The following is a 25,874-nucleotide window of genomic DNA, read 5'->3' as shown; positions in this document are numbered from 1 at the left end:
CTTAGGTTAATTTGGTCAGTTAGTAACTCATGAGGGGAAGAGGAGGGGATTTTTTCTCTGTGGTGGCCTGTGACAGAGCCCAAGGGAATGGCCTGGAACAGGCCCTCCAGGAAAGTGTTCACAGCACCAAGCCTGACAGAGTTCAAGAAACATTTGGACAATGCTCTTGGGCACATGGAGCAATGCTCTTGGGCTTGTCCTGTGCAGGACCAGGAGACGGACTCAGTGATCCTGATGGGTCCCTTCCAACTCAGCATATTCTGTGAACTCATCTGTTTTCTTACTGATGACAGTTGGACTATGGCCCATCTTAGTACAATCCAATTTCAGGTTATTTTGTTGGCATGGCAAAATCCTTCCATCCTTTTTCTGTTTAAAACTAAATTTTCCATGTTTGTAGCTTGCATTGAGGACACTCTGTCTTTTTGCACTTGGTTTCCCTGTCAAGCATTTTCCTTAGTTGCACATCTAGTAGATTTAGAGAAGAGATTAACTTCTGCTTTTTCTTCATAGCAATTTCACCTTTCCTGAAGTCATGCATAGGACAAGGCTTAATTTTATTTTTAGAGAAAAGATCTTTATTTTGGTGAAAATTATAGTGTGAAAATTTCAGAGCTGTTTTATTCTCTCAGCTTGCTGTGGGACAGAATGCCTTTGAATCAATAATGACCTTCAGCCTTTATCTTTCTTATCTATGTTAGCAGATTCAGACTAGTCCTTTTGTTGCTTCTGAAATTAACTGACTGTTCTGTGACTTTGTTCTCAGCTTGTTATCAAGGTGCACATGAACGATAACAGCACGAAGTCCCTGATGGTGGATGAGCGCCAGGTGGCACGGGATGTTTTGGACAATCTCTTTGAGAAAACCCATTGTGACTGCAACGTCGACTGGTGTCTGTATGAGAAGTATCCTGAGCTGCAGATTGGTAAGTGCTGTAGTCACATAGCAGATAGATGGAGGGCTGGTAGTCTTGAAAGATCAGGTAAGTGTTGGTATTCTTGAACAGATAGTAACATTTTTCCTGCCCATGTGTCCCCTGATGTTGGAACATCACAGACTCTAAGCTGAGGGGTGCTGCAGGAATATGTTTGGTGTGTTCGTGCTGTAGAAATGAGTCCATCCAGCTGTGCTGGGACCTGCAGAAGGCTCCTTGCTTTTCACCATTTCCATTATTTTACACACAATGAAGGAGCCATGTGAATTTCAAGGTGATGACAAACCCAAACACACCAGTAGTCAAATGAACAATCCACTTTTTGAAGAGAGGATGCAGTGCTGGAGTGCTGTCAGCAGCCATGTATTACATACTGGCCAAACAAATGTCATTAAACAAGACTCTGTGAGAAGTGTTTCAGTAATTTCTAATGCTCTTCATTTGTGGTATTTCGTTTTTTTAAGTGTAGCTGTGTACAGGGCACTGCTCTGTGATGGGGCTGCAGCTCTGCTGATGGTGAATTATGACTTCTGGAGTATTTAACCGGGCCTCCAGGTCCTAGGAAACAGCTTGCAAAACTTAGGAATTGTTCTGTGCGACATAATAAATCTTGTTTGAAAAAGGCTTCAAGGCTTCTTTCATTAAGAACACAGTATTCTCTAATTGTGAAATATTTTTTTATTTGCCAAACTGAAAAGGTATTGACATCAAAAGGAGAAGTAAAATTGCCGCAACTTTCTTTCAGAGTTGCATTTGACCTAGAGAAATGGAAAATTGTCAAACAGCGTTTAACATTCTGTTTACAGTCTCCCAGCAGAGATGGGAAAATTGTCAAAGAAAGTCAAAGATCAATATTGCACTTTAAAAGAGCCCCAGGTGTAGTCATTCTGCTAAATTAAATGATAGAAATTTTAAAATAACTGGAAAAAAAAGCCCAACTGGTCACGAGCAAGGAGATGCTCATCTGCTTGTAAGAGTGGTACAGAAATTTACTGCCAATCTGTTCTTGCTACTTGATTAAGATAATGGTGCTGCATTCTGTTGAACTTGCTTATCTTAACTAAGAAAAGACTGGAAATGTCATTTGACCGTAGAAATCTGACAAAGGTCACTGAATAATTTTGGAATGTTTTCCTGTCTTAGAAATTTGCTTCCTTTTTGTCCAGTGTGACTTGGACAAACATGTCTGAGTATTAGGATGACATCACAATAAACATATGGTTGCTGAATCTCCATAGTCATTAAAAAGAATGTACTTGTGTTTCTTCATAATCTGGATAGATATTTGAATTTCCCATAATGCAGTTAAAACTGAAGATATCAAGGAGATTGTTTGTTACAACCATAGGGGTAAATGGTTGGAGTTTTTTGGTGAAAATTAGTTGTGCTGCTTTAGTCCCAGCTAATGCTAGGTGATTTTGGTTAGTGTTAGGGTATTGGTATAATAAGGAATTACTCTCATAATGAATAAAAATTATTTTAAAAGCCAGGAAAGAACAAAAATACTAAAGGAAGTAAACTTGTATCTGGTTCAAGAATAAAGGAAAAATCTATTAACTCCTGATGCAGTGATCTGTTACCAGGTCCAGATCTGCTGAGGATGGAGCCTTTTTGTTTGCAGAAGGCAGTTTCAATATGAATAGAATAGTACTTGTTCTTTTTTCTGCTTCCAATGCACAGCAACATGCAGTTAATTTTATTCAAAATCAGAACAATGTGAGTCATTCTTTATTTTCGTCAGTATTCTTCTTGGCTGCTCTAGATAGCTTTATTACTATCAGCACAAAGACAGAACTTTTCTGCACTTCATCTTTCTGCTTGCTTTCCACATTAGTATTAAAGAGAATAAAATTGTGTGTACTTTAAGAAGCAAATCTGAGTAGCAAATAATTCTTGCTGAATTGAAGGTCCAAGCTGCTTTTATATCACAAGATCCTTGACAGATTTTCTTACATATGTGGTTATTTTGAAAGACTGTAATTGTAAATAAAATAAACTACAGTTTAAATACTTGTTAAATATCACAAATAATCTCAGTAGTGACATGGTGATGTAACACTGGGCTGTACATACCAGCATCTATTTTGCAATAAAGACCATTATAGTCTTATAGTAGGCATCCAGACATGACTTTTTTAGGTAAATTATTAGAAAGATCTTCCTGAGGATGATAAAATCACATTTTTCATACAGGAAAAACCTGGTGCAGAAATGAACAAACAAAAATATATGTGGCAAAAATTAGTGTTACTGTCTGAGAATTGTTTCATGCCTGTCTTGACCTATAAGGTACTGTTCACCCTTCAAACCATTACTGGGGCTTTATATAGTGCTTTCTATTTCCAGTGCATTGCAGAAGTACCAGTTGCTAAATGAGGAGTGTTATGTTGTTGGTGTTAAAAGTTACTGGGTACATGTGAATGGGTCTTGAAGCTAATCTCATTCTGTGAGTTTAATTAATTCACAAGATATAGGTTGGATAGGATGTACTAAACCCTTGTCAAAAGTAACAAGTGTTAAAGAAAGCCTACAAAATGTATGCTTTGTTACTTCCTCTGATTCTGGGCCAGTCTAGGCCATTGGAAGATGTGATCACCAGGGACCACAGGAATAGGAGTATGGCTGTTCCCAGGAAACTGCCAAAATTCTACGGAAAATTGGAGCTGGGTGAATTCCCTATCCCAGTACTGAATTTGTAGAAAAGTGCAGGTTGGGACACTCCAAAATGACCTGTCAAGTTATGCTGAATTCCTTTTCCTTTAAAAGGGTTTTTATGTTGAGCAATCTTATATAAATGAACCCGGAGTTTCAGAGTTACCTAATCTCAGCACACCCTGTGGCTGTCCTGGGTGAAGGAGTGGGGCTCAGAGCAGATCAGGAGGGGACAGAGCTGACATTAGGTTTCTCACATCTCTGGTACAGTTAACTACAGAGATGCTGGGTGAACCAGTATATCTTGATATCAGTTCTATCTTTCTATTTTTTCTACTTTGCTATTTGTGGTTTTAAATACAGTTACTTAAAACCAAACATTTTCTTTTCAGTGCACAGAATTTTTCCTGCTGACAAAAAGCAAATCTTCATTGTAAAAGAAGTAAAAAGACAAATAAATTAAGTCTTTTTTTTTTAATTAATTAGCTGAAGTTTATCTATATCCCTTCTTCCACCCCTCAGTCTGCAGTACTGCAAACCTTAAAAAAACCAAAATCAATCAAAAGCAGAAAGCCATGAAATACATGGGTGTAACTGTCTGCTCCTGGTGGGTCACTGCCTCCATCCTTTGCAGTCTCCAAGCAGCAGTACAGAGGTTCAGTAGGAATCCAGGAGCATGGCACAGCTACATAAGGTGTCTTCTGCAGCTGCTTTGCCCTTCCATGGAACACAGTTTCTTGTGGTGTGTGGTGGATTCTGCACCCGTCTGTGCAGTGGAAAAGATGCTGGATTGTCCAGCCCTGAGTGAGGGAACATCAGATAATGATTACATTCTTACACAGGAATTTCTGCATCCTCAGGAGAGGGCAGAAACAGTTTCAATGTCTTACATTATTTTCTCTGTCTCTCCAGAAAGGTTTTTTGAAGACCATGAAAATGTTGTTGAAGTGTTATCAGACTGGACTCGAGACACTGAAAATAAGGTCCTGTTTTTGGAAAAAAGTCAAAAATATGCTTTATTTAAAAATCCCCAGGTAAGCTAACATGGTATTTGGATAAGAGTCTAAACTAAGGTCATTTAGTCTGCATGCTGCCTTTTACATTAATAATTTCTTTCAGCTCTGTCAGTTCAGAGAAAGCAAAACTTATATTTTCAACCACAAAACCCACCAGGATCTTGAATGCAAGGATTTGAAAATTGGAGTTTTCTGCTTTTTTTCTCATACTGTTTTAGAGTCCTGTCTGTAGAGGTAAAAACTGAAGCATGTAGTTCACCCCCAGTACCAGCCACTGCTTGGTTCAGCTCTTAGAACTGTGTGAGATGGCACAGCTGTAAAAACCTGGCCTTTGTTATTACTACAGCTTCCCCACTCTTTCTGCTGATGAACATCAGCATTTCCCTGAAGACCAAATTTTTGCCACTTGTCCATGAAACTTCATAAAGCGTACACTAAATGCTACAGGGGATTTACTGGATTTTGTTTATGCTGAGAAGAATTGGGTTATCAGTAACTTGTGCACATTAACTTTGTAAAGGATGGTCTGCACACTGAATTGCATCAAATTATTCAGATATGTGTATACACAAATTGTTGTATTTCTTGTGTTATATGGTCAAAGCTGTATTTACAAACATCCTGGAACATGCAGTTGCTGGATTCTGGGGCACAGGATCTTTTCCCCATGTCAGCTGACTGTTAGCTCACCGAGCATCTGATTTGTTCCTAAGGGCAGCAAGAGAGAAATGAGCAATTCAGCATTGCCGAAAAGAAATGAGTCAAACATGTAATTTGGCAGAAAATCTCACCAAGCTGCTCATTAGGAAATTGGTTTTCTTATAGAAAGAGCTTATGCTTCCAATAAAACCTACAGAAAAGAAGTTTCCTTCATTGATACAAGTATCCATAGTCAGGGAAAGAAAACTTACCTGCAGTGCATGCGGATTAATGTTGATTTTTAATATGAAACAGCGAAGCCAAGTTTGGAAATACGATATGGTGGCTCAAAGTGTCCTCCTTTCTAAAGCACATAAACCTACTCAGCAGCAGAGGTTCAGCTCCACCTTTGATTCATACACTGTAGTGTTATTGGGGTAAGTGGTTTAGAGCAAGGCTCTAAACCTCAAACAGGAAGTAAAACTTTGATGAATATTCTGCTATGATGGATATTGCATTTTGGTTGCAATTAAATTTGGAAATAAATGTGACCTAAACCAGAACCAAACAAAAGTGTAGGTCTGTCCTCGTGTCTCAGCTGGATCCAGCCAAGTCTGCAGTCCTTGAGCTTTAGCCCCTCTGTGATAAGCTCTAAAATGAACAGTCTAAGCAAACCGGATCAGTTGTGGCTGTCACACTGTTGAAATATTTTGCCAGTAATAAAGTCTGACCATCTGTCAGGCGTGGTAAACTCAAACACTGTGAATTGGGAAAATAGTACAGTCATATCGGCACTTCGTAATCAGAAAGTAATCAGCACTGTACAGAGCTCACACTAAATACTGAAACATGTTAAAATACACATCTGCAGTGAGTCTCTGAAAAGGCAAACCAAGTGGAAATGCTGGGTTGTGGGGGGTAGGGTGTGTGATTACCTGGCTAACTACGTACAGAAATTATGGTGTAACCAAAGGGAAACTGAAATCTTGTGCTTTGGGACTGTGTTCTCATATGTTCAGCCTCCTTCTGGCTCAGTCAAGGCTGCCATATAAAACTCATTTGGGAGTACACAAATTGCAGAATGCTTTCTTTGACACACCCAGTGGTGCTAATGCTATGCAGCAGCTCAATTCCTTGTTTATTTCATGCTCATTCTGTTGGACTTTTCATCACAAGGATTTGACACAATTAGCGTTTTAAGACAATCTTATAAAGATGGGAAGATGCCTTCCTAAAACAAGTGGACCTCTGAAGAAGGTCTGTGACCTGTGCCAGTGTTTATTGTTTCTTTCTGTGAACTAGTTATAGACCTATTTAACAACACTTAATTAAAAGTATTTCATTTTCTGGGGTGGAATTGAGGTTCTGAAATGCAGGATTTACTCTCTATATGCTGGCAATATGTTGCTCAGTTAATGCCCGTGGCTTTTTTTGAAGATTGTCATTCTTGTCATGCAGCACTTGGTAGTTTTTCTGCAGCTTTGTTTCTGAAAAAAATTTTTAAGTGTTTGGAATACCTTTTAGAAAAAGCTTCTATAAAATTCTCAGGTGTCCCCCTTGCCACAAAGACAGGCACACTTTTGCCCTCTGCTCACTGTGATAAAATAGACCCTGTAGGGAACTTGTAGTAAAAGACTGTTCCATGAATGCCATCAGTGACTCATCTGCAGAGAGGGAGCATCACAAGTCTGTGACTAAAGGGTGAAACAAAAATACACACTGGTACATGGGAAAATAAAGAGAACCTTTATGGCATTGGAAAGGTGATGCTTTGTCATATGGTTGAGTGATGCTGGTTTTCTCTTGAAAGGAAGGGTTGTCAGGTCTCAACATCTCTTTTCAAAAAACTCAAAGATTAATTCTCAGCTAAAAGATACTATAAAAGGAAGAAAAATTAAGGAAAATAGTTGTTTTTAAGGTGTAGCTGAATCTAAACTCCTTGCTGTAAATGCTGGTCATGTTCTTTGAACACTCTATTTTACTTCTGTTTGCATGAACTTTGTTTCCTGTGGTTTTCTTTTGATAAAATCAAAAAGTGCAGGCAATGCCACCTACATGTGCTTTTGTTTGTTTTCTTATTATTGGATAGTATTTATGAAAATTATTGAAAGTCTCTACAGTGAGTACTTTATGCTTCTGCTCCCTCATATGTAAGCCAAAAGCTAGATCTACACCTTCCAGTGGAGAACCCATACAATGAATTGGTATTTTATTTCTTCTGAAGAGCAAGAGTTTTCAACAGCATTCAGAAGGAGGTGGAGTAAGAATTTGTAACATCTTTTGTTACAATACAATTATAGCAAGTTTCATACTGCATACTTACCTACTATCCACCAGGTGATACTTTTGTTTTTCACCAGCTTGGCCACGTTTATGAATCAAGGTTTTCCTTTTGTCTCCACTGTTACCCGGTGATGAAAACATAAAAGGGTAACAGGGACCCTGGTTATTGAGTATGCTGCAAAAGTACAAAGAAAGAGAAGTGAGAAAAGGGAGGTGTTTTTCATTGTTTGATAATCTTAATTCCTCTCTCTTTTTGGGGTTTCAAAACAAGCTTGCCTGTAGCTTAATGTATTTTTTTAATTTTATAATCTTCAGAGCAGTTATAGGCATCTTTTAATATTTTTCATGTGCAGTTTCCTAGGGGACACACCATGATATGAGTTGCAGGTATGACCTTGTTCTATTTTTTCTGCACAAACCATGCTGCATTGAGTAGCAGTTGCAATGATCTGAAATGGGATGTGAGCTGGCCAGTTCTTGCCTGCTCACAAATATTGGGTGCAGGTTGGATGAGCATAAGCAGGCAGCCCATTGCTTAAAGAAGCAAGTATGAGTCATGAGTATGAGGCAGCTGCCTTGTTTTATGCACACTGTTTGATCTGTGCTGTTGTGGATTTTTCAGATCTTCTGGAAAATCAGTCTCAAGAGCTTGAAAGCAAAAATACAGCCTAAGTGTAAGAGGAGGCAGAGGGAGCATGCTGTCTTGGGGCACCTGTTTTTGCCATGCAAGGAGTAGTTGCTGCTGCATTCCCACGTGGATGGGTCTGTGAATGAAAAAGTGAAAGGTGTGAGAGAGGTGCTATTTCATTTAGGAAATTCTTTTTTTGAGTCTAGAGACATAAACATCAATCAGAAAGTTTGATACTGCAGTAGTTAAGTACTGTTTCTATCATGATCCAGGTTTGCTTTGCTTAAATGCCAACACAGATGTTCTTGGACACTACTGAAAACACTTTCTGTCTTCCACTGTTTGAGCATTACACAGTGCAGAGAGATACACCCTGATTACCTTTTTACCTGCCTTTCCACACAAAAGGAGAAGGGTATGTCCCTAAGTGGAAAGGTTGTATGCATAGCCTTATCTTTTGAATGTAAGAAATAGTTAATTCTCAAATCTGTAGATATTTGTAGAAAGTTGCCCTGCAGCTACATCTTGTCCCATTAATGACCTGACATCCCAAACCAAACATGCATTTCCCAGGGGTGTCCTCACACAGGAAAGAGTTTGCCTTTTATCATGCCCTTTGACTACTGGACTTGAAATGACCTCTTCTGGACACATGTGGTTTGCCTCCTCTAGGATGAATGCTTCTGAGCAAAAATAGAAGACCACACAGTAATGAAACAAGTACAGTGTTCAGTCTGCTCCCCAGTTTTTTAGCCACTGACAAATATATATATATGTAGTTCCAGATTCCAGGAAAGAGACATAAAGGAGGTAATCAGTAATAAATGAAGTGTGTATTGACAGGTGAAAGACTACAGTGTACATCTGTGTAACGTTTGGTTAGGTGACAGAGCCCTGTTTCCCTAATGAAAAAACTGTGGCATTAGAGATCCAGCATGGATATCCTTACAGACTTTCTCTCTTTACAATTGATTATTTCAGTACAGGGGGGTCTGGGCTTCTGCTAAATAAATGCCAGATGCCTGAATGTGAATCAGTTGTAGTCAGAGGAGCTTTGTTTTTCTATTATCAATTCACAGAAGGCTGACTATGTCAGATGGATGCTCTCCCAACTAGTAGTAAAGTTGATGAGCCAAGCCTTGTTGAAACAAAGTGTACTTACCTTGATAAATCTTCACTGTGTATTTTAGTGGCTGTACTGTGTCTTTATAATGATCTAGAGGAGAAGCCTTACAGCTTGCATGTCCCTGTACTTTCCAAATCCACCCCAAGGTCCGGAGGCCCGACCCACCTAACAGTGCCCTCTGAGGCTCCAGGGCTGCCTGTCAAGGAGAGCTGTTGCACATGTGCAGATCACTGGGCTGCAGCTGCTCAGAACTTTTAAGTGGGTTTTGTTTTGAGCTGATTTTGGTTTTGGTTTTTTTTTTCCACTCTGAATATTGTCTTTAGATGTGACTGCAAAGCTGTGGTCCTTAGTGTATGCTTACCTACAGCTTTGGACTAACATTATGTCCCGGCAGTCTGAAGCCAGCAGCATTTCCTAGGATAACTGTCTATTGTACTGAATGTTGAAATTTCTCATGCCACAGACATGGCATCAGCATAGGCCACATTGCAGGTGTCTGTTTCTGAGCTCCACTGACTTGATGTGAACTTCTAAGAAAGCAATTTTTAAAGAACTGGTTTTGAGACCCAGACCTCTTCTGCTTCCTCTCCTGGTGCCCCTCCAAAAATGGTCTGCTCTGAGGCTTGCATTCTGGCAGACATCTGTTCACAGCACTGCTTGGAAAAGAAGATGTGGTTGTGTGGAAGAGCACGGCTTCACTTCAGATAAATTGCACTGCTGTAAATGTGGTCTACTGGCAGGGCAGATTTGCTGCTTGTTTGTTTCTTTCTTATACTATGGCAACAGCCTGTTCCTTTATTTACACACGCCTCACTTTTATTTTAGTATTGTTTGGTGGTTTTGATGTTTTTTATTTTGGTAATGTTTACATTTCTGTTGCAGTTTAGGTGTTGAGGAGTGCTAGGCGTATAAATATGTTGTCACTTTCTCATAGTCTTGAGACATGAAAAAATAGAGATAAAAAGTCAGATAAATTGAAAAACTGTAAACCACAAGAACTCTGAGTTTAACCATTGTGGCCTCTAGGCCATGGATCCAAATGCTATTTCCATCCTTGATCTCCCTACTTCCTTCACTGCCTTACAGTCTGCAGGCAGCCAGCTCTGCTTGTCTGGCCCTGCTTGCTGTGGAGCAAAGCCACTGCACATGCTCCAGCACACGAGTCCCAGCATCCTTCCCACTTGTCAGAATTTGCACATTAGTCTAAGTGCTGTCCTTTGTCCATCTGTACAATGCAGATGGATGCAGACTGGTTACTGCTGTTTAACAGTGGGAGAATTTTTTTTTATGGGTGAGCATGTCCTTGAGGCACTGAGGTTCCTTTTTTGTGGGGCAGGTAGGCGCTGGGTCCTCCGAGGGCAGCTGCAGTCTCACAGAAACTTATTTTCAGTAGGCTGGAGCACATGTGCCAAGATATCCTGGTGATCACTTCTTCAGATTTCTTCTTGATTTTTGAACAGTTTCTTTACTGCATAAAAGTACTTTGAAGAGCATGAGCAGGGGTACAAAAGTAGAAAGTAGTAACTTTGGATAAAGGCTTTGACATATAAGCACTTTAACTAAAAATTGACAGCTGAGTTGTAGCCAGAGTGTAAGACACATAGCATGCAAATTACTAGATTGGGTTGTAGGGAAAATGCCTTCTAGCCTTTTGATACTGCATTGTATTTATTGTATATCAGTATGCAATCAAATGTTAGGTTCTCTACAAGCTGTAATAATATAGGAAGCAATGAAAATGGGAATGCTAAAACCCAAACACATTGATCCAGAAAAACAGCCAAAAACGTAAGCCACTAGTTTAAATTTATGGAGGCCATATTTACATGGGCAAAAACAATCTTGTATTACCTTTGGATTATATTCAGAATAAAGAATTAAAATTCATGAGCAGCAGATGTGATTAAACTTATCTGTTAGAAGAGTCCATAAGCATCTGTCTCTCACACCTGCTGATTGGTACTCAGTATTGAAAGGCTCAGTAAATATTGAGTGAGTTTGTAGCAATCTAGTTACTTGTATTGCCAGCTTTGTAATGAACATGAGCTTCTTTTGTGTCTTTGTCAGAATTTCTACCTGGCGAACAAAGGGAAGAAAGAAAGCAAAGAAATGAATGATAAAAACAAAGAGGCTTTGCTGGAGGTAAGACAAATTATTAGGCTGCTGATGCAAATGTCACCAAAACTCTGCCACCATTTGCATCTGCTCTGCAGAACTATCAACATGTAGTTAGTTCTTTGTGGGAAATAGTGTAACAACAGGAAGTTCTGTGGTCATTTGTGTCTTTGTATCTCGTGTTTAATATGTTGACTTTCCTCTGCATCAGCTGCTCCTCATTAAAAATGCAGATTATTCACTCTCAGACCAGCCCTTGGGACCTTTTATTGTTAGTAAGGTTGATCAGTACCAATCAATCATCTTTAGGTTAGAAGTGGATTTACTTCTCAACTTATTAGCTGTACTACAACAGAAAAAGACACCTTCACTTTTCCAGAAAGTCTGTTTAATATCTTGCCTTTCCTGCTCAAGTTTTCCTTCAGATGTATGCACAAAAGAGAAAAATCCAGAGTTATTTGAAAGAAAAGAATTGCCACAGTTCTCCAGGCAAGCAGTTCAGTAAAAGCTCACAAAGGAAATGCTTTTCTCAGGCGACTAAGAACTCACATTTCAAAATTAGTGCATCTAATTGAGGCATCCGGTGTTAACCAGCGGAAATCTTGGTAAATTCTAAATGAAAACATTAAGTGATAAGTTTTAAGTGTTTGCATTAAAAACTACCCAACAGTAAGTCCTTCAAGCAAACAATTAGTATATCTGATTAAACAGTGTTTTAAATGCTAGCGTGTATTTCAAAGTGGAGGCAGAGATTGAGCTGTTTTTAGAGCTCTGAGCATTCTCTAAAGAATCTCTCTACCAAAGTGTTCCTCTACAGTCTCTAAAGAATCTTCCTACCAAAGTATTTCTCTACAGAACCTATAAACACTGCAGTAGAGGAAAAAACCCAACAGTATCAACCACTCTGTTCTGTAGCCTTCACTGAGCACATCTATGTCTAGTTAAAAGCCTTTGCTTGACCCTAAAGGATGGAGGTTTTGCAAGCCTTTTTTATCAGTGTGTGAGCACCCAGTATTCGCCTGGAAAAGTTTCCTTTGCCTAAGGTTTTCATTTCCCTAGTAACTGCACTCCCTGTGTTCATATGTTAACTGTCACAAGAAATGTCTTTATTTTTCAAGAGAGCATTTTTCTGCTATATCTTGATAGGATTGTGCTTAATGGATTTATTTTGTGCATTATTATTCTTGTTGCACAGGAAAGCTTCTGTGGGACATCTGTCATTGTGCCAGAGCTTGAAGGGGCCCTTTATTTAAAAGAAGATGGAAAAAAGTCCTGGAAGAGGCGTTATTTTCTTCTACGAGCTTCTGGAATTTATTATGTACCCAGAGGAAAAACCAAGGTCAGGAAGCCAAGTAGTCCTTTTAGCAATAAAACAATTCATGGAAGTGAAAGTGTAGAACTCCCAAGGTGACATTTGAAGAGCACTGTCTGGTGCATCTGAGGGCTCAGATTTCCCTGGTTCAACTTTGGCTATACCACTTGTGCAAATGCTAGAATGCAGCCACTGAATCCTGTCACGTTTGTCTCCTTTTGATTTCAAGGGATAGATAAAAGCATTAATAAAATAGTGCTCCTCTGGAAGGCAGGAGGGGAAAGAAGAACAGCATAGCACCCATCAGCTGGGAGTGAGCTGCAAAAATGCTTCACTATTATATGGGTTCCCTGTGAAAGAAAATCTTACAAAGTTGTCAAGTAAACTAATTTCTTGTCACAAAAAAGGTAGAATTTTACTTTGCTTGATACAGACTTTCTGCACGAGTAACCAGCACATGAAATGCTGTACTTTTTTAATACAGTGATCTCTACCTAGAGAATGTGTTGTGTCTTTTATGGCATTTTAAGACTGACCTTTGTGTAGAAAGAAGTGAGTCAGAAGTATCTATCTGGCTGAATCAAATTTACTTACATTTAATATTACAAAATATTTAGAGAGTCTGAATTGCCAGCACTGGATGTATTGGATGTAGGGGTAGCTGGCTTTTCATTTCCACAGTGATTCTACAGGTAGAACAGTGGATTCTGGGACTGGTGGTATTTTTTGGTGTGTGTGTGTGTGTGTGTGTGTGTGTGTTCTGAAAACTACTTCTGTTATCACTTACAGCTCTGCTAATGCTTCATATTTAGAAATGCTGCTGCTGGTGAAGCTTTACTGTTAGGATTTGTGCTTTGAAACTTAACTCTTCCGCTATTTCCAGACTAAAGTACAAAGGAAAAAAAAATCACGTAAAGGGGTGTTGTGCTGCTGCTCCATGGACCTACGTTTATAACCGAACCACAGTGAAACACAGATCACCTTGCAATTTATTTTGACTTTGCCTGACCCTGAGATAATGGCTTTCATGCCTCAAATCATGTTGTACACACAACATCCTATCAATTAGGATCTAGAATGTTATTTAGAAGGCACTTAAGGTGGAAAAAGAGTAGTCAAATGCAAAGTCCATCTTGGACATTACCTTGTAGCATGCCTCCAACAATGACCAGTAGTTAAAATGCCAAAGCAAGGCAAGCGTGTCCTGAGAGTTACTCAGCCTTTTTTCATCATCCAGTGATACCTGGTTCCAGTGACTTTTCATCACAGTGCAAATGAGGGAAGTGCTTTCCTTTTTCATGTGATAGGCTGTAAACACAGGCTCAGATGGAGCAACACAGTCCCCTTGTAACAGCTGTTTAACACTTTACTGCCTGTTCATCTTTACAGCCTGTTTAACAGCCTGTGTACCACCCTGCCTATAACTGAGCAGTTTTGGGAATTGTATGCTTTAAAGTCACTATATTACCACAACAAATCTAGTTCTTTGGAAGATAGTCACAGCTCTTTAAAATGGTAGCACAGTCATCTATTTGCTCCTGCATCTGTAACAGCCTTCAGCAAAAGGATGCCTATGCCCATGTCTTAGCCATTCCAGAGAAAGTCAAGGCTCTTAGTTCAAATTTGTGCTTAATGGTGATCTCAGTGATTACTGCACTCTGTATTGGAACAGCTGAGGATGAGGTATACGTGTCTGTTGTGGAGATCTAATCTCTGGGACATGAGCAGGATGCTGTGAGGGTGGTAAACATCTCAAAGCACTGCAGTAGAATTCAGTAGAGCTCTTCAGTCAAAGCCCTTAAATTATGAGAGTTCATCCCTTATCAGGGTAGCACGAAAGGTGCACGTGCACCTTGCACATCATTCAGTTGTGGGCAGAGCAGTCTTTCTTTGAGGTACAGAAATGAACAGTTGGCAGACAACATTATCTTCAGCTGCTGCAGCTGTTTTAAAATTCATCCAATATATTCCCGTTTTCAGTATTTACAAAAAAGCAAAGACATCTGACGTACCTTTGGCATTTTGTGCTGGCTGCAAAATACATGGCAAAAGTGAAAATACAGGGGCACATTCAGATAATTTTATACACATGCTTGTGGTGGTTTTTGTTTCAGAGTTATTTGTTAACAAACCAGCATCAGTCAGCACTGCTGTCTTAATTTCTTTCTTCAGCATTGCTCTACTTACATCCCATTCAAAAACGTGCTGTTAATGGACAGGGTCACAAAACAAAAGCATCAGAATAAAAGATAATTAAAAAATCTATTTCTGTTAATTGTGTTGCTTTGTCATGTTAACGTTTTTGTGTCATGTTAACATTGCACAAATACTCACATTAAGCGCCTTTGTCCATTGCATAAAAATCTGTTCCTTAGAAGATAATAACAACTGCATTCATATTGGTCTTAATCACTATTGCCAGGTTCCTAAAGGAAAGGAACAACACATTATACTGGATCTATTTGAGCACATTTAGGAACTTAAGAATGTTTGAAAAAACGAGGTCCACACACTCACTGGCGAAATCTCTGGCATCATCAGCTGCAGCAGAGACAGGAGAAAGAGAGAAGTCCTGTCTACATCAAGTAGGAAGTGTTTCATCATATATCTTCCTTGCAAACTCAGTTTGTAAATAAAGCCATCTCAAGGGTATATTGTAATGAAAATATCATTAACAATGAGAACAGCAGACAAGAACCATCATATGCATATTATAACGTACTCCCAAATAATTTCATACCCCATTTTTAGGAATAGAGGGAGCTTGTGGTTTGTTGTTTCATTTTTCCTTTTTCCCCCCCAACAATTTCCTGATTTCTCAGTTTAGCCAGCAGTGACCATGTGAAATGGCTATTTATGCATTTCCACACAAAGGATTGCAAAAGCTACTGTACACAGAATTCATCACTGAGAAACATGCCAGCAACAGAAACCTTATTACTTTAGCATATTGTGAAAAAGCAAATGTTAGGATAAACAGAAATTGAGTGAAGCCAAGAAATTTGAGAAAATTCAAAGCAAAACAGATTAAACATGTGCTTATTTCCTGGTGAGGGTTTGTTTGTTACATGTACAAAAGAAAAACAAGGTCCCAAAGCAATTTGGAACCCCAAACCTTTTTTCTCCACTCAGAATTTTAAGGGTGTGGTTTATTACTGTGGTGTTCTCTTTGTCATATTACACATAAGCTAAAATCTCCACACAAAGCAATGAAGCACAGCATGACCAGAACAAGAGCAAAATGTTGAGCTGTGTTATAGATCATTCATAATATGTACTGACCCTCTTCCAATTTCTATTTTAAGAAAGCAGACACTTAGAATTAATCCTTGTTTTTTCAGTCAGCTTCACTGGCACTCATGCATTTGATAAAGGTCCTATTAATAAGTTTCACATAAAAATTCAATTTGCTCTAACAATGATGGGCTTGGTTTTCATTTGTAGACATCACGGGATCTGGCATGCTTCCTTCAATTTGAGAATGTGAACGTGTATTATGGTTATCAACACAAACTCAAATATAAGGCACCTACAGATCACTGCTTCGTCTTAAAGGTAATGTACAAAAAAAAAGTTCTGCAAATGTCACAGAGTTTCTTTTGTATGCAAACATGTTTCAGTTTAAATCTCCAAGGATCCTGATAAGATAGAGTAACTACTGCAAAATCATGTGCAATTTCTTCTTTGCCTCATTGTTATCAGCAACATACATTTAGGACCCTAATTTTATTACTGATAGTCCTGTGATTAATGTCTACACTTCATCCTAAAGTTGTCTTCAAAACAGGGCTGAAAATGCTGACTGTTCAGGTGACTGGACACGTTTGGGCAGATGACACCTGGGGCAGATGTATGATGAGAAGTCTGGCAGTCTCTAATTTTGGTGTTATGAGCACTATGGATTATACACCAAAAAGCATGTCTACTTTTTTTGTGGTCTGGTCATACCTGTTGAGGGGTTTGTTGAACTGAGATGCAAAATTTTGCAGGAATAGGCATCTCCTTTGTCATATTTTATTGCACTGCTGTTTCTGGCAGGAAGGCAAAATACATTGCTCATCCACTCATGAAAATCAATGCTTGTTCTTCAATAGTATCTCATTGCTGCCTCTCCAGGTAATAGCACTGCAAAGAGTCTGGGAATTCTGCATTCCTCTCAGGAAAGAAAAAGAAACCCATGTTTTTCACCTAGTTCAGACAGCAGAAATGAAGCTTTGAGGTTGCAGCAATTTAGCCTCACTTGCTATCTGTCCTATCACTGTGTACAAGACAGAAGATAATTTTGTTGCTGCTTTTCTTTTTATAGGCGTGCAGTGTGAACAAACTGTCAGAAAACACAGTATCTTGCCATCTCAGAAAAAAAAGTACAGGAAACATTCATATCAGAGGTCAATTACAGTACCACATTTCGGGTTGTAGTTGCACACTTTTTTATTCACTTCCAAAATGTCTGCTAGCCTAATTTGCATATGGCCAGGATATATGCAGAAGTGTTTTCTAGAGACAGATTTATTTTCTGAAACAGATGTATCTAATTAACACAGATGAGCAGTTTTAATACTATAGTCCTCCACAAAACACTCTACAAGAAACACAGGTGAACTTTCAGAAGTTAACAGGTAAGCATTGCTTCTGAAAAGTACAACCTTTAGTGAAAAAAAAGGAAAAAGGGAGCTGATGTATAAAACAAGGGGAAATTGATTTTCTAAACAGATGACTGGTTTAAGAACAGTCTGACTAATTTAATAGCAGTTATTCACATTCTGTTCAGATGAAAATAAAAGCATGATTTTTTAATGCATGTAGCAATGTGTTTAACTGTTCATAATAGTTAGATAACTTTCTGGACTTGCTGCCATATTTTCTGGAAAGAGTTATGCTCTTTAGGAAAAAGTCACACTGAAATGAAATCCTTGCTTATTTCATGTGATGTTAGTGCTGTAGCTTCAATGTGAAAGTGGAAGAACAAGATCAAAAGCTTACACAGGAAAGCTTCATGTATAATAGGTTTATAAATGTATGAATCCTACTTAGCAAGTTGTGTTTGCTCTGATGCTTCTAAAATGTGTTTGCAGTATCCTAGAAAAAACATTGTATCATTAATTATTTCTGAACTATGTAACTTAGTGATGAATAGATTATATTACAGTGCTTGTTCTTCCTTTTAATTACTACAAATCATCATTTGGTAGATTCTTTACCCACTCAGTTTCAGACTTGGCTTTTTTAATGGCTGACTTGCAGGGGCTGGAGTTGGTCAGGAAGTACAGGCAAATACTGATATCTTCATATTTCTGTTGTTTCAGAAGTGAAAGTCTCCCACTTAGGGTGGCTTTCTGAGGGTGGTGGAGAGTTTAATATTTATTATAATTTCTGAACATTAATTTGAGTTCTATATATAAATAGAGTATTAATTCTACTTTTTAAAGCCATGCTGCTGAAATTAGTTCTCTCATATCCTTGGCTTACCTTTGGAGGCTGTAGCTGAGGATGTGATACATCTTGAGATCTGTGGGCTGAGGGAAAGAGCAAAGTTAAATGTCAGTCTCTCTGATTGGATCCTTGGTGACACAAAAGTGTGTGGACGGTAACACTGAGCCATTTATCACACTTAGTCACATTTTTGTCCTGTCTGGTTTGATCTGTAAATCTCCCAGAAGAAAATATCTCTCTTGCTGGGAGACACTTGTCCTGACGTGTCAAAGGAAAACAAACCATCATTCTTGAGATATTTCTCATCCTGCCGTATTTTGCAAATGAAGTCCTCAAGAAGAAATAACAGTACTCTCACAGACAGGTGCAGTGAGGAAAAGGCAATGGATTTAATGGGTAAACATCTGTTTTTATGTACAGGAAGCCTACTAATTTTGAAGGAATTTGGATGCCCAGTTCAGTCCAAGACAGCTGGAAATTTCTCCACAGCCAAGGCTCTGCTGTGTCTTCACAGCTCTGCCATTCCCCTATGTGTGCCTTGCCACAGAGGGCAGGATAAGATTATCTGTCTTACAACAAATGGGGGAAGGTAATTGAAAGAGTAGCAGCCACAGCCCATGCTAGCTGTTCTCTGAGGTGGCTGTAAAGCAAAGGAAATAATTGGGGAAAAAGAGTCTGGAAGCCCTCATTAGGTCTGGCAAGCTGTAATGCCGCTTGGAAAGTTTTTGAATAGCATGACGCTAATTTTTTTAAGAATTTAAAAATTTTAAGAATTTAAAAATTTCTTTCTGAGGACCCCCTTAGGAACTGCTGTGTCAAAACAGTGAGCAGTCATCAGCCAAGTTACTTGCTCTGCTGCGTTCCAAACATAACAAAAGAACCTGGCCAGCTCTGAGGCAAGAGCTTATACTTTATAGTACAGGAGAAATGCAAGGGTGTAATGGCTTCAGCAGTACCTTGCTTCTATGCTAGGTGGAAAATCATGCTGAATTCAGAACTATATTTTCAGCTTTGAGAACTGAGTTGAAAAAATGCCATATTCATTTGTCAGTGGTTAAGCTATTCGCATCTTTACTTCAAAAACAGGGACATTTGTTCATTCAAATGGCAGCAAATGGCCAGTAAGGTGAGCTGGTTTGTAGTTGAATATGGCCTAATACTTGAAGGAAGTGTTCTTTCTTTTCCTCCAGTCCCCAGTTGTATGATGAGCCTTCTAAACAAATAATATATATGTTTGTAGTATTTGTTCCTGCTTTAAAGGTCTTGTCTCACATTAGCAGGGGGAAAAGAGAAAACATTTCCTTTTGCCTCCTGCCCTGTCTTGGTCATCTTTATGCTGTGTCTTTATGGAGGGAAGAGCACTCAGGAAAAATGAGCAGAGCATTCTTGCCATTTTTACATCTATGCTCCAGGTATTGCCAAGAATGTAAAGAGAATGTAAACAATGTAATTAATGCTAACTACGGTCCCAGTGACCTACATGTTTTTAGCCAGAACAAGATTTTTCCGGTTGTCTGACACAGCCCTGAATAATGTGGGTGTTGCCTCAAAGTCTTCATGACATTTCTTTGACTGTGGCTTCACTTTGATCTCTCTAAATGGGATGTGGGCTTTTTCTCCATTTTCTTCTCCTTGGCTACAGTTAGGTATAGGGCTTTCAGAGACAGTGAGCTTTTGGTCATAGTGCCTGTCCCAGCTAACATGCATCCCGTCACCAGGAGCTGCTCCCTCTGCCCTGTTTTCTGTATGATCTAGGTGTTTCATTGCAACTTCAGTGGTCATACCTGGGTTATGTAGCTAAGGCTGGCTTGGGTGCTGGTATTAGTGTAGCAACAATATCATGCATATCATGGGCAGGTTGCTTTCATACTTAGCCTGAAGCTGGGGTGGTTTTTGCAGCCTGGGATATTGGAGCTGCATCTAAACTAGCTAAAATATAAGTATTCTTATCTGCAGATCTGTGCTGTAGGATATTCCTCTTACAGCTAGAGAAGCACCATGTGTTGTGAGTGTTCCTTCTTTATCATTTGTTCCCATTATGTCAGCATCTCACTGTATATACTATACTTCAGCACGAAAATGGTATGTGCTTTGCTTATTTGTTAATAATCAAGATACTGAGGAGATAATAGGCAAAAGGGTGGGGTGCCAGAAGCAATTAAAAGAGGGAGCATTTTGCTGAGCTTATTCAGAAGTTTCCTTTCAGGATGATTCAGGAGACAACTGCAATAACAGAACAAAGCAGCTACTTCCTCATATCAGGCAGCAGAAAGCCCAGCTGTGACCAACCAGAAAGAGCACAGCTGGCTGGCTGGAGGTGAGAGCAGGGCCACCTGCAGCTGTGCATGTGCAGCAGACCGGGACCAGTGTGGCTGGGTCCTGAGGGCAAGACTGCAGCCTGGCACAGAGCCTCCAGTGGAGTTGGCTTTTGGGAATCCTTAGGCTTTGGGGCAATTAAAAACTTGAGGAACTCTGTTTTATTTCCCAGGCGCTATTTAGTCTGTGCTGAGCTTTAAACTTCTTCAGTGCACTTGTTCTATATCACTGCTAAATAAACCTTCCTCCCTCAAAGGAAGTCCCGCATTTCAAAATCCAGGAACAACACAAAGAACTCTCAGAATATTAAAAACAGAGCCTCTAAGAAATAATTTTTGGACATCTGCTCTTGCAAATGTGCAGATTCTTCCTATTTTGTACTCAGCCTGTCTAATGCTTTCATAAAATTAAAGATCCCACCCTTCACTTTGACATCAGATGAAGTGAGTCTTTTCCTAATAGAGATCTCCATATGCAGAGAAGAGGAAAGGAAAGGTCAGCCAAGTTTGAAAAAAGACCCTCACTCAAAACTGCATCTCTCAAGTTTGGATTTGTCACTCTGTTCCCAGCAGAGGAGGCAGGAGAAGATCACAGCACAGCTGTCCGTGCCACCCTGCACAGAGTGCTGGCCACTCCTCGGAGAGCAATGGTGAGGGAACAAAATTCTCTCTGCTTTCCAGCAAAAATATATTCACACACTGCACACAGCAAATAGAAATGGTTTAGTTCCTCAGACCCCCCTTTGCATTTAAAAATGTGTGGTTTTATATCTAGATTCCCTGAATTTTCTCATTCACCATCTCATGTTATATGGGAAAAGGCTGTGGAACTAAATGAGACCTTTAATGATTTATTTCATATTCTGAAACGGAAAGCCCACAAACATGAGGTATTTCACCAGAAAGGAAGGGATCTGTCCATCATGCTTTCAACAGCATCTATTGCACTGAGCAGAAATGGTGACCATAATGTTCATTTTGTGGATTGTCTCTGTGTGTGCATGCGCACGCCTGCTCATCCAGGAGCTGATTTTGTCACACCATGTTGAAAAATCTTTCAAAGCAGACAAATAGCAAGGTAATCTATATGCAAATTTGCTGGTTTAGTCAGTCTGATGTGCCTGTGACAAAGAGTGGATTTAATTATAGTTTATTGGTGCTGGTTATGCTTGAGTAATCTGGAGGTAATGGTGCATAATGCTGAATTAATCTAGGATGAAAAAAAAATTATTTCCTGGGGATAAACTGAGACAAAGGTGAATCATCCTCTATTTCTACAGCTGGGTACACTTTCCTGTGCAGTCTAAACAGTTAAGTTTTCCTGGCATCATTTGGCACCATTTTTTTTTTTAATGTAATTATCCAAAGAATTTTGGAAATAAATTTTCAAAAAGAATAGCTTGTTTGCAATAGCAGCATAATTCTAGCAGATGATCTGTTATTTAGCTGCTTCTCTCCTGATTCCCTCCTCCCTCACATGCTGTGTGCTCCATACAGGCTGATTCATGTATGTAATGCATTCAACACAAAGACAGTTCAAAAGGTAGATGGAGAGAATTAGAGTGTTTTAGGTAGAAAACACTAGGAATAACAACTATGTAGAACAAATGGCTAGTGCAGGAAACCAAGACAGAAAGCAGGAGTTGTTGTTTTTTAATGTGAAAGATCTGGAAATTGTTTTAGTATAAATGCTTCAGATAAGTGTTTCAGATTAACTGAAGCACTTATTCATTGCTAGATTAACTGAGAAAGCAGAAGTAGAAATACTTTTTATTGCAGAACACTTTCAGGTATGTGGGATTACAGTCATGTACATGCACAGTTTTGCTAGATTAATGTATAAACAGCAGGGAGAATAAGGATGCACAGGGAGAAATTGAATATGATAGCTTTGGAAAATATTACTTCCTGCATAAATCAGACCTCTTTGGTTGCAATGGCTATTACATATATTTTTAATGACCTAAAAATTTTGCCTCAGATCATTAGAGAAATGTAGGTGAAAAAAATAATTTCCTTAATAATAGGGCAATTACTCTTTTATACATAGAGTATAAAAGTTTCACACATCTTCAAGAGATCAGTTAAGTATGATCATCTTCATGGAAGGGGTGAATAGCATCTGAATGATGAATAGTACATTGCAAATCTCACCCATTTCAATGTGATTTTTGAAAGGTACTATTAATTCTACTTCCAGACATAGGAGCCAGAAGAGTCTCAGCTTTTCAGAGAAGCTGGTTCAACACAGCAAAGTTCACTGGTAATAGTTAAGGTATCCAAAAGCATTGAGCATTTTGTGAAAATTCGGCCAAAAGCCAAAGCTTGTGATCCAAAGTTAGTCACTCTTTATGCTTCTGGCTATTGTTTCTGCCTCAGAGATGAGCAATGATCCATATACTTGGGGCAAGGAATGCAATGAGATGCCTGAATAACTTCAGTCTACTTTTCATCTTCAGTGTTGGAAGAAGGCAACGCAAAAGAACATTTATTTGGATAATCTCCAATTTCATGCACACATGGCCTTCAGTCATTTGTTTTGGCAGACACCATAGAAACCACATCATTCAGTTCCCATTTCTTCAGGTTTTCAATGTGTTTTATCTTTTTTCCGTAGGCAAAGAGTTTACTTTATATCTGAAAATGCTATCTGTGGACAAATATTTTTTTAAACCTCTCCAGAAAACAAACTCTTTATATTCAAGTGCTTCTGCTTTTTTTTTTTTTTATCTCTAGGCAGTTGATACTTACAGAGGAGACAGTGGGACAGGGGAGAATACTAGGTTCTGTTCCAAGCCTCTTCAGTCCTTTACTGGGTGAAACATGGCACATCCTTTAGCAGCCTGATGTTTGAGATGCTCAGATCTTAGTACATACAAAATCAGGCTCAATGATGCGACTAATTCATCATTACTAAGAGTTTTGACATCGATAGATGAAGGCTCATTGTAGTCCATATTATCTCGAAACACTATTCAATTTTTTTTAATTTGAGAACGATTCTGGAGAGCTTTTCTACTTGCATATTTCCACTTTTCTTTTAAACTATTACTTCTAGAGTTGTTACTACTGAAGCAGTTGTCTTTCATTAATTCATAAATTAAAAAAAATCTGTCTATGTATGAGGTGTGGCATACTGAGGTTAGTGTTTTTTTGCCGTAAAGTACAGTATTTCTCACATGGCTGTTATTGATGTTGTTGACCTCTGTTAGTCTCACAGTAAAACCAGACTTGCGTAGTGACTACAGCTGCTTATGTCTGTGTGCTGGACTAAACACTCTCCTGAGACACAGGAGCTGTGAAAGGAGGAAATTGGTCCACATAGAGTCATAGAATCATTTAGGGATCTTCTACCAGTCAACATTTCCAGGCACTTCCAGTTGCCTAGGTTCTTCTTCAAATTGCTTATTCTGAGTCACCATTTTTATGCACTATGTAGTAGATTTTATGTGAAGTTTCAAGTGGAAAATTGAGCTTGTGAAGGTCAGCATTGAGAGCCGAGACTTCTGCCGCTGTACTGCTGAAGCAATTCCACTATGATACGGTTCCTCCAAGTGAGCAAATGGTGGGGTTGGTGGGCTGTGACAATTCTCAGCTGAAACATTTTACCTTCCTAACTAAATTGGCATGCTTCATGCATCTAAAAACCAGAGGAAGCCAAAGGTCTCCATCTGAACCAGTTACTAATAATCTTGTAAGGGTAGAAACCTGCAGGGCTGAGCTTGGTGCTGCCGCTGCTTGTTCCTGTGATCTGGCCAACAGCTGCTGTAGGCAGCCTCTGTACTGGCAGCCTGGAACAGTCCTCCTTAGGCCTGACCCAAAGCTCTTGTGAGGTGAGGGGGATATTTCCAGTTGACCTCAGTGGGCTGTGGATCCAGTAATGAGTTAAGCTTTATGTGTCGTTCAGAAAGTCACATGTAAAAAGAGCCAGTGCTGCTGCTGCTTCTTGGAAAATGAGAGACAATACAGTTCTCAGCTGTAACAAAGGGATTATACAGGGTGCCTGCGTGGCTCTGAGGCGTCTGACCTTCCTTCTCAGAGCTGGGGGTTCAGCAGCCTGCTAGTTTGGTCCCTAATTGACAGCACATATTTGTGACTGTGCACTTAATCATGGTTGCTGATTGGAGTAATTTAATCATGGAACTGATTGGGGCAATTTGGAATAGGTCCCACTGGTGAGTATCAGTAGTTGAGATGGATTGCCTGGTGGAGACAATAGCCAGCAAATGACAGGGTAAAGGGTAGCCAGTAAGTAACTCACATGCTATCCAGCAAGGGATGCTGTCACCTTGTTCACTTAATATTCCCCCTCAACTTCTCATAATTGTGAGACCCCCCCCACAGTCTGAAAATATTCATAGGCAAGGGTAAGGAGTGAGATGAGGAAATTTGCTGATGATATTATTCACATCATCGAGGAAAGGGCAGACTGAGGAATTCTGAAAGGCCATTGTGAGGCTGAGGTACAGTGCTCAGTAGTTGCCAGATATATAAATCAAGCATTAGGAATTATTAGGAAAGACATAGATGATAAAACAGCAAATGTTGCCTTACCATGGCACAAGTTCATGGTTTCTGTTAGCCTGTGCACTTCTGATCCTCTCATGTCAAAGAGAATATATAATAAACTTTTAAAAGTATCAATCAGGAGCAACAAGGATAAGCAAAGGTAAGGAATTATTTGACTTGAAGAATGACTGAAGAGACTAGAAGCCCATAGGCTGAAAAGGAGACACAGCTTGCTACAAGTATGATGAGGATCTCTAGGCTCAGGAGTGGCATGGAAAGGTGTGGCTAGGGATCAGGCATTCAGCATCTCTTCCAAAACAAGAAAGTTACACAGAGCTAGTGGCAGTCAGGTTCAGAGAAGGAGGTGGTGCTTCATAGAGTGTGTCACAGACTTGTAAAAGTTGTTGTTGTTGTGGATGCCAGAACTCTCTTTGTGCTCAATAAAACCTGAAGAAGTACCTGAAAGAGAACTGGATTTATGGAGAAACCTCATGAATCTCAGAAAACCGCTGAAAATCATTGTACACAGAGAGCTAAGAGAAGGATATACTTATCTTGTACTTCCTCTTGCCTCATTTCTGGCCACTCTCAGAGTCCAGGTGCTGGGTTCAGGGACCTTTGATCTGACACAGTACAGGTGTTCTTGTGAAGCTGGTATTTCCATAGGGTGCTCCAGAGGAGAGGTCTGCAGCAGCCTCTCTTGAGCACCCCAGAAGCAGAACCCCATGGCAGGGCTGTGTGTATGTGCAGCACCATTACCTAGCTTGCTCTATGCCTTGAGCTCCTCTGCCTTGTTATGCAGTGTGGCCATTCTTCCAGATGCTTGCATGAGCCATTTTTAAAATTATGGAAGTCTTCTATTTTTGCTTGTAATAAAAACACACACTGTGGTGTTTAAAAATGGGGGGGGG

General features: G+C 39.4%; 1 protein-coding gene across 1 annotated transcript in view; it reads left to right on the top strand.

Annotated features, from left to right (window-relative positions):
* Positions 1-25,874, top strand: part of LOC121365118 (amyloid beta precursor protein binding family B member 1 interacting protein) — a 48,446-nt gene that overhangs the window by 11,937 nt on the left and 10,635 nt on the right. The window contains exons 5-9 of the mRNA XM_041489084.1: positions 767-926; positions 4,500-4,621; positions 11,347-11,421; positions 12,590-12,733; positions 16,151-16,261. Coding sequence (XP_041345018.1) covers positions 767-926; positions 4,500-4,621; positions 11,347-11,421; positions 12,590-12,733; positions 16,151-16,261 — 612 coding nt within the window. The remainder of the gene's footprint in view (positions 1-766; positions 927-4,499; positions 4,622-11,346; positions 11,422-12,589; positions 12,734-16,150; positions 16,262-25,874) is intronic.

Source organism: Pyrgilauda ruficollis, unplaced genomic scaffold (assembly GCF_017590135.1).
Source record: "Pyrgilauda ruficollis isolate IOZ18807 unplaced genomic scaffold, ASM1759013v1 scaffold12, whole genome shotgun sequence".
NCBI classification, from domain to species: Eukaryota; Metazoa; Chordata; class Aves; order Passeriformes; family Passeridae; genus Pyrgilauda; species Pyrgilauda ruficollis.
The sequence above is the reverse complement of the archived record's forward strand: the minus strand, read 5'-3'. Positions and strand labels throughout refer to the sequence as shown.